Consider the following 12,426-nt stretch of genomic DNA (forward strand, 5'->3'; position numbering starts at 1 on the left):
CCATTACGATTAATCATTCTGTATGATTACATGACGGGAGATTGTATGTACCCCAGACAGAAATTGTGTGAGTGTGAGTGTGTGTGCATGTGTATTTGTGTTTGTGTTTTGCATAGATATTCTTCAATGCATCCTATTGACCGATTTTCCCCCTGACAGTTGTTTATTTTCTTCGTACATGTATAAGGATTAAGAAACTGGCAAACCTCGTTTAGATATTGCACAAGTAGATTTTGCTTTTGATTTTGATTTTGATTTTGTTTGGTTTATTCGGAATAAGCAAAACTGATCCTCTACAGGCTCTGCCATTACAATAAATTTGTATACATATCAAAACAGAACAAAACAAACTCGCGCACAAGCAAATTACTAATCAGCAACCATGCATCGAAACTGTTTACCAGCAGTGCTAAATAGTAAGAACATTTAGAATACACATTACATATAAAACACATAACTATATCGATTAAGCTGATACCAAGAATTAACACATAGATATAGATCACAATAAGCTGATGACATACAGGGTTTTATCGAAAACATAAAGGAACGTATAGATATTGGATGTGAGATGAAGCTTTTCAAAAACAAATCATAGTAAGCTTGTATCGTTGAAAGACTAACACGTCTGTGAAATCACTTATTGAAGATACACCATACATTGTGAGCCGTATAAAACTAAAAGTTTTAGAGCATAAGTTGATCCACGCGTAAAAAAAAAGAAATGAAATAAAACTAGAGCATTCGTATTGGAGTTGAGCATTTCATGCACTTTGATATAAGACAACATGACGTTCATTACAAAAATACCCATTGACATAAACTGTTTGATTTTGTTCAAATGGACGTCTTCAAAGTACGAGCACAATGTATATAGAGATTTAAACAGTGAAAGAAATGCTCCTTCTTTGCAAATGTTGATGACAGTTAGAGAACTGTTACATACGCTTATAACTTAGTTAAAGGATTTTTTGATTCTTTCATTGATTCCATTTAATTACAACATACTACCCCCCCCCCACAAAAAAAAAAGATAAAACTCTTTAAAGGACAGAGTAATAATTTCAGAATTGGAGCGGTTTGACTGAGACAAAGATTTCACAACGGGAAAATGCGCCTTTTTTAAAAATAATATACTCATGCCCACGTGGACATACACATGAAAGATGTATATATGCATATAATATATTCGATTCAATGATTTATATTTTTTCCAGGAGATTAAAACATACGTTACTTAACATTCAAGAGTTCAAAGAATTACCAAAAAAAAAAAGTACACAATCTAATTGCGGCTAGAGGGCCATATGAGTGGGTGCTTGTGCCCGTATCTGAATTTTCGTTTGTTTGTTTGTTTGTTTGCTTGTATTTTTAGAAGGGTAAGGGGGAGGTGCCTGATGAGAATCTACTTACTACTAAAGGGTGGATAAGCTTCTCTTAATGTTCATTTTATCAAACTATGATTTAGTGTAAGACAATTCCATATATCATGCAGGGATATCAGGAGCACTGATCTTAACACCTAATCTAAACTCTACAACTCCTAGCTTGATCGATCCCAGTAGAATCTTCGTCAGAGGCAAGATGATGATCATTGATGGTCAACTTGCTTCTGACGAAGATTCTGCCAGGATCGAAAGCACAGGACCTTTTTCGACTCCAGCATCTTTACATCTTCTACAACTTTTAAACATCCATGTTCAGATGACTATCTTACAACAGCGCCTCTAGCGGCGATGAAATTTGAGAAGGATTTCGGTCTCTGGCTTGGTGACAATCTTATAGATGGGCAGCGAGTCTTTCACCAGGCTGACGCTGAACCGACGGAAGACTCGTGCCGCAGTTAGTCGGAGCACCTCCATGGCGAATTGCTGACCGATGCAGTTCCGTTGTCCAGCCGAGAAGGGGACAAAAGCGAAGGGGTCTCGCTTCTCGACGTTGGCCCTCTCGAAGCGGTCAGGTTTGAAGTCCATGTGGTCGTCACCCCACACATCTGGATTGTGGTGGATCTGGTAGCCGTTCACCATCACTTCGGTCCCCGCGGGAATGGTGAATCCGTTCACTCTAAGTGGTTCCCTCAGCACGCGGAATGGCGGGACGTTCAAGTACACCCTCATCGATTCCCGAAGGCATTGAGTCGTGTAGGTAAGTTCGTTGAGGTCATCACTAGAAAAATGATTTTATAGGAATTAAGAAGAACAAATCGATTAATTCAGTTTTAAAACAATTTGCAGAACAAATACATAATCAAGTAATTAGATAAGAAAAAAAAAGAACAAATGAAAATAAAATTCACGTAATGTTAATGATGAAACGTTTGGACTTCTCTTTTCCTATAGGCCCCTTTCACATTTGCACGATTCGATGGTCCAGGATGATCCGTAAAGCGACCAGTGAGAGTGTAAAGGGGGTTGGAGTCACACTTTATTGGTTTTAATGTGATCTCGTTTATGATGATTATTTGCCATTTGCTGCAAAGAATCGTGAGACTGATAATAACAATAGCACTGTTTCTTTTCGTTTGGATAATGAACGGGCGTGTAACCTCTTTATTTGCCACATCTAATTCAGAGGACACAGGAATTATAGGGCAACACAGCATAAATCAGCTTCTTCTGATGTACAGGTTTACTACCACATTCTTGTGCACTCTTATTCGGAAGCTCGAATACACGGAAAAGAATTCAGTTGGCGCTGAGAACCAGACATAAGACTCACAAATCTCGATAAATTTCGACAGCTATAAGCCAATCAGTGCCGGCATCTCTATCGAGAATCATCGAAAATTATCGAAAATTGACCAATAGGACGACAGGATGCTATCGAAATATGAAATCGAAAATTGGCCAATAGAACGACAGGATCCTATCGAAATACGCGCAGTGCAATGAGTTTGCCATGCGAAGTCCCCTAGCTCCTGTACAGTCTGTCGCTTGCGCCCAAACTTTCTTCTGAATGAAAGAAAAGATGAGAAGAAAGCAAGGGTGGTGGGAAAGAAGAATACCTATTTTACAGATACCAAAGAAAAACTCTCCAGCTCGCCATTAATTAATCTTCGTGTTTGTTACTCAGACCATCGACTAAAATAACTGTCGTCCGCTGCCTCTTGCGTGTTAGCTCGTCGTATGTGTACACTTCGTCTTTCTTACACATAAACAGCGACTAATGAACTGTCGTCTGCCGGGTGCGTGCGAGGGGTGCTGGCTTGCAGGCTGCCGCGACGGCTGGCTATTGACCGATTCGGGTTCGTTGAGGGCAGCAGATATTTTATGGCACTGGGCGCAGCCATGAGCTCAAATTGCGGTGTCTCAGCCGACCCCCCTGCTCTCCCCCACCCCACGGGCAACATGTATATCGCGCACTTGTAACAAAGGTTCGCGCACTAAGCAAGCATTCGCGCACTCAGTACGAGACGCCCATTGGCTAAAGCAACCATGCATCAGTTTTTCATTCTGCGCGTGTGAGAGGGGTGGGGAGAGAGGAGGGGGGTCGGATGATACACCGCAGTAATGGCGCTGCCCATGCCAAAAATACACATAGCGCGTCACAGAATCGGTCAATAGACACCACATGGCCTTTTTGTGCATCATACAAAGGAATACATAAGGTGTCATCACTTTGGGCCCCTACACTTTTTTTTTTTTTTAACGCGGAAGTACGTAAGTGGCACTAAATAGAAATAGATAGAGATCTTGTAGTGTGAGCGGGGTAAGGTAATGCTTTTGCAGTTAAAACATTTTCAGCTGAAGAAACCCGGAAGTGGAAGGGGAGAGATGAGAGATGGCCCTGCACCATGCATTTGGTGAAAAACCATTCTGTGACGGAGTGTCTTGTGCACGACAATATGTGCGTGCATTTAGCAAATACTTGTACGATATGTAAACCTGGCAAGCTGGATATAATTATTTCCTGTGCTATTTTGTCCTTAGTATTAAGTTTGGTGATTGATTTTATACTGGATTTTTTTTTTGGCCATTTTTAATGCTCTTGACCAATCAACAAACTAGAAATAAATTGTAAGGGATATTAACAAATATTTTAAGAGGTTGCCAAAAGATTTAAAACAACATTCCTTTATTCCAAATTTCATTTACAAACCAGTAAGTGTGTTTAGTGCTTTTAAAAGACTTGCTTTGCTCTCGCATATTTAATTTGCTTACCTGCTTAGATTTCTGCAAGTCTTTCAGCAGTAGCGCAAGACTTTACCTACTCCACCCATTTACATATGATTTGTTATTGGCACATATGCATAACTTTTGAACACCGTTCTTTATTATAACCAACACTTACTTGTTTGTTTCTTATTTGTTTGTTTGTTTGGGGTATAAAAGTGACGCTTTTAGCTATTCCAAGTCCTGTATGACAGTTTGCGAATCTAGGCCTACCAAGGATGTGCTTGAGGTGTCTTCAGTAGTACTGTTTTCTGAGTGGTGCAGCCCTAAAGAAAATAGTGCTACTAAAGTCACTGAAAACACTTGTTTAACCAGAAACTCGATTAATGGCTACGGCGCAGACTATGCCCTGAGAGTCTCACACTTACAATGTCACGTTGTCGTCATCTCGGCCCGCGAAAATTTGGTCTATCTCTTCCTGAACCCGGGCCTGTTCCTTGGGATGTTTTGCCATAACGCGAAAGAACCATGTGAGGGCGCTCGATGAGGTGTCTGCTCCAGCAAAGATGAACACGTTGACCTGTTACGGTTTGCAGATTCGTAAGTTAAATTCTGTCGTCATTGATACGTTTATGATGAAATGATGTTATTGTGGATTATGGTCGAAAAAAGGATAGATATCGAACTTGGTGCCAAAATTTGACGCACTACGAGAAAAAAAAAAAAAAAAAAAAAAAAAAAAACTTCCATACTATTTTCACGTGGTTTCACCCTATTCCCTCAAACACAGTAAACAAAGCGCAGTTGTCTCTAAGACATACGGATTCACATTGCTGCCTCAAATAAGTTTGATTTGTTTTGATAGATTTTATTTCCTTTCTGCGTTCATTTTCCATGCAAGAATGTAACACAAAGGCAACTGAACCAGTTTATTGAGTAATATTTCAATCTAATAGTGGAGATACTTGTACTTGGAAACAGGAAAATGACTGAGTTAAATGTTCTTCTGGCGCCAAGCTTTGATTACCTCGTCTCTGATCTCCTTGTCAGTCAGACCTTCACCATCTGAATCTCGAGACAACAGCAACGTGTCGAGGAAATCCAGCACGTTCTCTTGGGGCTTTATAGAGTAATCAAAAGGAATGAGGAAAACAAAACAAAGTACAATCACTGATCACTATGGAAGAACAAGATCACAGTGGTTCAAAAGAGCTTCTTGGCGAAGGTCTGCGCTCTCGGTGTGCTTCTCTAGTTTGGAATTAGCCTTAGCAACCAGACAATAACAAAAGTAGGTGCATTCAAAAGAGATATCCACCATCGACCAAGTCTATTGTGTGATTGTCAAAAAGGTCAACAAAGTCAACAAGTTGTCAGCAAGCACGATTAATATTCTGGAGGAAGATATGATTTGAAAAACTACTTTTCTTTTCTTTTTTTCGCAACAACCGACAGAACAATACTAGTAGATGATACTTGAGGACAATAACAACACAGCATAATTTTATAGTTTGACGTGACAACTCAGTTATGAAATGTACATGATTAGTCTTTTTATTTATATATTACTAAGGAGGCTTAACAATCAGATCCCCTCCCTCTTTTTACGAGTCATCCTCGATCACGAATGGCCAATTTTGGATTAAACTTGATGTGTATTCAACTAAAGCTTGAGTCGATAAATGGCTCTGTGATCCCAAAAGAATTGATCAAAACAAGGTATTTTTAAAGAAAATGATACAAATAATGCACCTTGCGATTAATTCCACTATCATTTCCACATATTTTTACTGCAGATTCATACAATAGTGAATTAGTAGCATTCCCTTTTTGATGGAGAGCAGTTTTGTTTCGTTCCATTTCTTTTATTTCCACATTATAAACCACGAAAATTAAGATAGATCATTCAGAGGGACCTATACAATCTGATATGGCCTGTCAAGAAAAGTCCTCACAAGTTCGTCAAGGAAATGCAATAGACTGGTTCCGCTGCTTAATTGTGACGTCACAACTCACCTCCTTTTCCATAGCATACTTTTGTCGCCGTTCCTTGATAATCTGCTCTTGAATACCGTGCATGTAGCGGATACCATCTTTCCATACTTTGTGTTTTGGAGACAGTCGAAAGACGAAGTCGTACAACATCAGAGGTGTGTACATTCTGATGGATTCGTCGTTCATTTTCGATGTTTTTTAATTGAAATTTAGGCAAAAGAACAGTTACGCGTGAATGATGATGGCATAGATAAAAAACAACATCGTATTTCGAAAAAGCTACAATTGCATTTCTATATATTCTTATATTGTTTCCGTAGTCATTGCAGAAATGTTCTACAATGGAAACACTTAGACACTGTAAGAAATGTTCTTGACGATATACGAACAGAAGGATAATTGGCGGTATTGGCGGTGTAATGGTGCATTTATTTTTTCCACTGGAATATATTGCTTCGCCAGTATTGAGGTCAAAAGGAAGACGCTGTCTCTAGTTGAAAGGAGAGAAAAAGGTGCATGCGAACAGTGAGATTGAGAGAGGGAGTGGGGAGGGAAGGGGAGCGTGGGGGGGGGGGGGGGGTGGAGAGAGGGGAAGGGAAAAACTGGCGTTAAGTTACTGTTCCTACATAGTTAAAGTACACAAATAAAGTACGCAGTTAGACAGATAAAGACACCGTATGGTTTTTCTTTGATACCTGTATGTGAGAACACTCGTCAACTGGTCGATAACGTTGATCATGCGTGATTCTCTTTCCTGGCAATGAGACATGTACGAGAATGCGCAGCGGAAGATGACGTCACTAGTGAAGAGTGCCATTGTTTTAGAAAGTTCAACGGACTCCCCCAAGTCAGCAGCTTTCAACAGCTTGTTCACGAGGACGTCGGCAGTCTACAGGAACAGAGAGTACATCAAAGGCCTACTCTTGCAGTTTGCATATTCAATTGTTGTCTTCCCTTTTCTTTTAATAGCGAAAAAGGAATTGTATTTTTGCGCTACATAGCGCTTTCAATCATTATTGTTGTAACCATTATAATCAATATTATTAGTATCATTGTAATCAATATATTGTTGTTAATATTATGCCATATTTCTCCAACATTCGCCTCACTGTACATGTATTACAGAAAGTGCAAAAGAAACATAATGGTTGACATTGATATTCTGAAATACATTCGATGTTGAAATTCATTTCGTTCAGCCCGACAGCACGTTGTACGCCTTCTATTTGCAACGATTATTTTCACTGAAAATTACTCTCTTATTGACTTAATGATCATTAGGGTACTTAAAATGTAACACGCAATACCTGTATGATAGTCATTAGATGCGTATTTTGTCGTATAATGACAGGTATACAGATGAAATATTAAAGTAGAAGTATATTGTTGGAGATAAATAGCTGTGTGTTTGTGCGTGCGCGTGTTTGTATGTGTGTGTGTGGGGGGCTGACTGGCCGGGTGTTCAAGCATTAATGAACGACTATGGACTCCGCGACAACAAACCTCATTTATGGTGGCGACGTATCGTTTCAGCATCTGAAAGTGAAACGATGGCGTCATGAGGCGACGGTGCCTCTTCCAAACAGCGCCCTCTAAGATGCCCAGTCCCTCGGTCCATTCTTTGAATGCTTTATATTCGTCACCCTTAAAACAAGTGTGGATTAAGCAGAATACATTCAATTCAATAAGCATTTATTAAAAGCAAACAAATACACACTTCAGAGACTAGAGATGACATATTTATGTATGGTATTACATCATTATCTTATTATTCATATCGACATTAACTGGCAATAGACTCTGGCAATGTCAGTGGTTGGAGTTCAGAAGCTATGATTGTATCACAAAAGTCATTTTCATCGGGTACACGTCACGAGTACGACAACCCACAAATCATACAGCCCAAGAGTCATACAGCCCATGAGTCATACAGTCCACGAGTCGACACTGAACAAATTAAGGCCCACGAGACCGACACATTAAGAACCCTGATGTAATGTCGAACTGGTGGGTCGTTTTTACCTATATAGTGTTGAACTCATGGGCCTTTTTTGCCAGGTGTCCAACTCGTGGGCCTCGTTTGTCTAGTGACAGACTCATGGGCCTTATTAGCTTAGTGTCGAACTCATGGGCTGTATGACTCGTGGGTTTGAGGACTCATGGACCCTTATTCAATGTAGAACTTTTGGGCCGTATGACTCGTGGGTGTCGGTCTCGTGGGATGACTCTTCTTCATCGGCAGGAGTGAGAAATAACGAGGATTCATAGTGAACGTGTTCAGAAATTATGGTCAGTAAAACCGTCAACATCGGTCTCAGTTGAGGCTAACTCGGGTGGCCATTTTCTCTGATTTTCAGCCACCTTGGTTCTCGATAAATGTTCAGAGATCGCCTTACCATTTTGCCGATGGTTGTACTACTCAAGAGTTCCTTGATGCTATCCGGGTGGTTTAACATAACCATCGGCTTCCATCCAACCCACACCGCCAGCAGTCTGCGGTATTTCTTCACGGCTTCTTGCTCCCAAACAAATCCCGGCTCGTTGAACCCCGGGTCGCGGATGTTTCCATAGAACCAGTGTGGCTTGGGCCCGGGAAGATGTCGTCGGATATACGCTAGACGGCGAAGAGTAGCGACCAGTGACAAGAGAAACTGGACAATCTTGAAACCAAAGAAGGATAAAGCAACAGTTCCCAAAATGGTCGTAATGAACGACATTATGATGACGTCCACAGCCTTTACAAAAACGCACCTGGATCCACCAAAATTCACGAGCACTTGTTTTGCTGTGTGTGAACGTGTATAGTGTATTATCATAACACGTATTACATATAAATGTGTGTGTGTGTGTGTGTGTGTGTGTGTGTGTGTGTGTGTGTGTGTATGTCTACATATCTGTGAGTGTGTTTTGTCCGTTTCTAGACCGCACCTTTGGATGGAGGTGACTTGTATGTCATGGAGCCCTTGGCAAAGTTCAAAGTGCGTTTTTATGTTTGTGCAAGTGGGAGCATAAACATATCTATTCTTTCGTCCTTGGGGGAAAATGCTCTGCACTTTGAGAGAAAAGAAAAAAACAATCGCAAACCAACAACACACAGTTCACTCCATTATACTTTCTTTTTTGTCTGACAAATGGAGTGAACGCCAATTGAATGAATGATTAAACATGACAAAATGGAAAAGATATCCGGCTGTCCAATCAGCATATTGTTATGTTTATATTGGTAGGCATGCCATAGGAAAGCTAATTTGTTTTACGCACATTACCAAAGCAGACGTCTCGAGAGAACATAAGAGAAATGTAGACATAAAACTCTTCCTACTGAACAGGGATAACAGCTAATTACTGTAGCTTAAGACTATGCACATAAAAATGTTCTGTCCCTTTTGAAACAGATTATTTTTTCCCTCAAGATGTGTTAAAAAACTGTCACTGCCATCGTTGAAACGTCTTTAGTTCTACTCAAAAATTTGAAGTGCTCCCGTGGTTCCAACAATCTCCACTCACTAGACAACGCATAGAGAGAGAAAAGGGGTATCTTGCATGATTACATCTTATCTGAAGCGTGATAGCAGCAAGGCAGAATGCCGTACGAGATTCAGAGGTGAAAGCATAGAGAAAATTAAGCTACACATAAGTTACTTTGTAGGCTACGTAAAGAATGTACAACATACAGACATAAGCCGCATTCAGACACATAAATGAACGGTTTTTGCACTGCGATGCTAAACTCGAGTTTCAAATAGCATGTGTAATAAGTGGCACTAGAAAAGTGACATCTTATGCACAGGGATTTCTTTGAATTTGCAGCAGATTAAAAAAGAAATGTCAGGAGGCAGAAGTGAAGGGAAGGAGCTGATAGTCTGTTAAATGCCAGCCGTTTTTATAATAAAGTTTTCTGTCCTGAACGCCCTGTCGAAGAGACTATTCATCCCTGACAAGATGCGAAGTTTGCAAGGTCAAGGCGCAGGTTAATTCAACACGACTCCCCAACAATGTTTTCTTCTGTCCCATCCACTCCGCGGGTTCGCACTAACCTTGTAACCTCTTCTAACCCAAGGAAAGGAAAGAGAGCGAAGTTACTGGGGTAGACCCAGGGAGGTCACCTCCCTGGGTATAGACTATAGTCACGATAGTGTGCAAAAGCGATGTACGTAAGCTATTCATATCCTGGACTTGGGAAGACTATAGTGTGCAAAGCGATGGATGTACGCTATTCATGTCCTGGACTGATCGAGTATTTAAAGTGAGGACAAAGTAAAGACATCAGTGGCTGGTATCCAAAGTCTAACATTGTCATTAATTTTCATCTAAGCGTGATGTCATTTCCATCTCATGTCTGAAATGTTTGAATCAATCAAGCTTTGAAATTCTTGTGAGTCAAACTTCGATCGTACAGTTTTGGTTGAGACCTCACTTCTCTTTTCTAACATTTTTTTTTTTTTTTTTGGTGAGATAATGAAACACACCTTATGAAATATGAAATAGCATGTAATTCCAAGAGGAATTCATCGTTTATTTTATGAAAATTGGTTTGAAATGGCTGAGATATCCAAAAAAGAGCGATTGTAATAAAAGGTGGGACCCACCTTTTATTATGATCGCTTTGTTTTACTTTGTTTTCCAAAACTGATTTTCATCAAATAAACTTTGAATTCATCTTAGAATAGTATGCTGTGTGCTATTTCATAAGTTGATTTTTGGTATCTCGCAAAAAAGTTAAGAGCCCAATCCTCATCTCCACCAATACGATACCATCCCATTAAAGCCACTATTTACTTTTTGCAGATGGAAAAAATAGTTCTAAAATATGAGTTACGGTTAGAAACAACTAATGTAAATATGTTAATCAGTATAACCAATATTAAGTAGTATGTGATAACTCGATCATTTTTGTAATCAGTGCTCCCAATGGTAACCAGCGGCTTTAAATAGGCACTTCATTCATAACGTTCAAGTTGATTTGAAGTGGAAAAAGTAAAGTCTGTATGGCAAACTGAAGAATGAAAGTAAACTATCAAAATATAGCCAGATAGTCAGAGGTATAATTCAATCCTATTCATATATAAACTTGTTTTATTTCATGAACAAGAGACATATAAACAACAATAATAATAATAATAATAATAATAATAATAATAATAATAATAATAATAACAATAATAATAACAATAATAATAATAATAATAATAATGATAATAATAATGATAATAATAATAATGAATACAGCATTTGTAGTGTGCCATCGATCTAGTGGCCTATCCTGAGGCGCAGAGGGACATATAAAGAGAATAACATACATTATATAGTTGTACATATGAAAGTTGAAGAAAAAGGAAGAGATAGAAATATTATAATACACCCGGTAAGCAATTCAACAAATAATCAACCAAAGCAAGATGCGAACTGTAATATGTCTTCAAATGATTTTTAAATGTTTCAGTGGTTTCTACTGATCGGATTCTCAATGGAAGAGCATTCCAGAGAGATTGGGCTGCAGATATAAAAGCTTTTTCTCCGAGAGTCGAGATTGATCTTTTGACTGTTAATTGTTAACTATTGCATGTACGGAGATTTCTGCCGGGGACATAAATATTCCGAAACAAGGTCTTGCAAATATTTTGGAGTTGAAGAATGCACTGCTTTCCATGTATGGAGCAGAATTCTAAACTCTATCCTTTTGGATACTGGTAGACAGTGAAGATTTTTAAGAACTGGGGTAATGCTGGAGGAGAGAGACGTTCCACTGAAGACCCGAGCAGCAGAGTTTTGATACATGAAATAGTGTTGCAATAAGCAAAGATTTTCCAACGATTCATCAGTTACAAGAACTGTTTGACAATTTTTGAAGCATATAATAAAAAAACAAACAAAGTTCAAATTACAATTTATTTGCTTGGGTTTACTTGTTGTTTATGAAATTACAAGATGTTACTGTCACATCTTTTGGAAGTAAGTGTTCAATTAGTAATGCGGGCGTGATAAATATAAATGTTGTATTTCCCTAGTACAGTGGTACTGAACACTGAAGGGTCCAGAAAATTCCCTGGCGTACCTTCCACTGAAGCAGTACCCTACCTATTCGAGGAGGCATGTACATAACGAACATGCACTTTTAATTGGATGCTTTGATATCGCAAACGTTCGATGATTATGAATTGAGCCCACGCTATGGGTACCCATTCTATATAGGTGACTCTTACCATTTAGGCCTATTATACTGAGGCTAATATTTGGAGCGTCCTCGTACCGTAGGCCTACGTGTCGGAAACCCTTTCGAGAAGCGGTCTCTTGTCTGTTTCCCATGATACTGGTCGGGCAG

General features: G+C 39.3%; 1 protein-coding gene across 1 annotated transcript; it reads right to left on the bottom strand.

The window, feature by feature from the left end:
- Nucleotides 1–1,659: 1,659 nt before the first annotated feature.
- Nucleotides 1,660–8,821, bottom strand: LOC140244073 (ultra-long-chain fatty acid omega-hydroxylase-like). The gene is made up of 7 exons (XM_072323723.1): nt 8,501–8,821; nt 7,608–7,748; nt 6,800–6,993; nt 6,114–6,270; nt 5,140–5,232; nt 4,541–4,692; nt 1,660–2,166 (listed from the first exon to the last, which is right to left on the bottom strand). The coding sequence occupies exons 1-7, from the start codon at nt 8,819–8,821 to the stop codon at nt 1,728–1,730; spliced, it is 1,497 nt and encodes a 498-aa protein (XP_072179824.1). The 3' UTR covers nt 1,660–1,727.
- Between the last annotated feature and the right edge of the window lie 3,605 nt (nt 8,822–12,426).

This window comes from Diadema setosum, chromosome 20 (genome assembly GCF_964275005.1).
Source record: "Diadema setosum chromosome 20, eeDiaSeto1, whole genome shotgun sequence".
Classification (NCBI taxonomy): domain Eukaryota; kingdom Metazoa; phylum Echinodermata; class Echinoidea; order Diadematoida; family Diadematidae; genus Diadema; species Diadema setosum.

Bases quoted from the DNA above. Each gene is read 5' to 3' on its own strand.
- LOC140244073 (XM_072323723.1), bottom strand. From the start codon at position 8,821: ATGTCGTTCATTACGACCATTTTGGGAACTGTTGCTTTATCCTTCTTT. The intron at 6,994-7,607 runs GTTTGTTGTCGC...CTGTTCCTGTAG, and splicing joins ACGTCGCCACCATAAATGAG to ACTGCCGACGTCCTCGTGAA. The intron at 4,693-5,139 runs GTAATCAAAGCT...AAACCGTAACAG, and splicing joins ACAAGGAGATCAGAGACGAG to GTCAACGTGTTCATCTTTGC.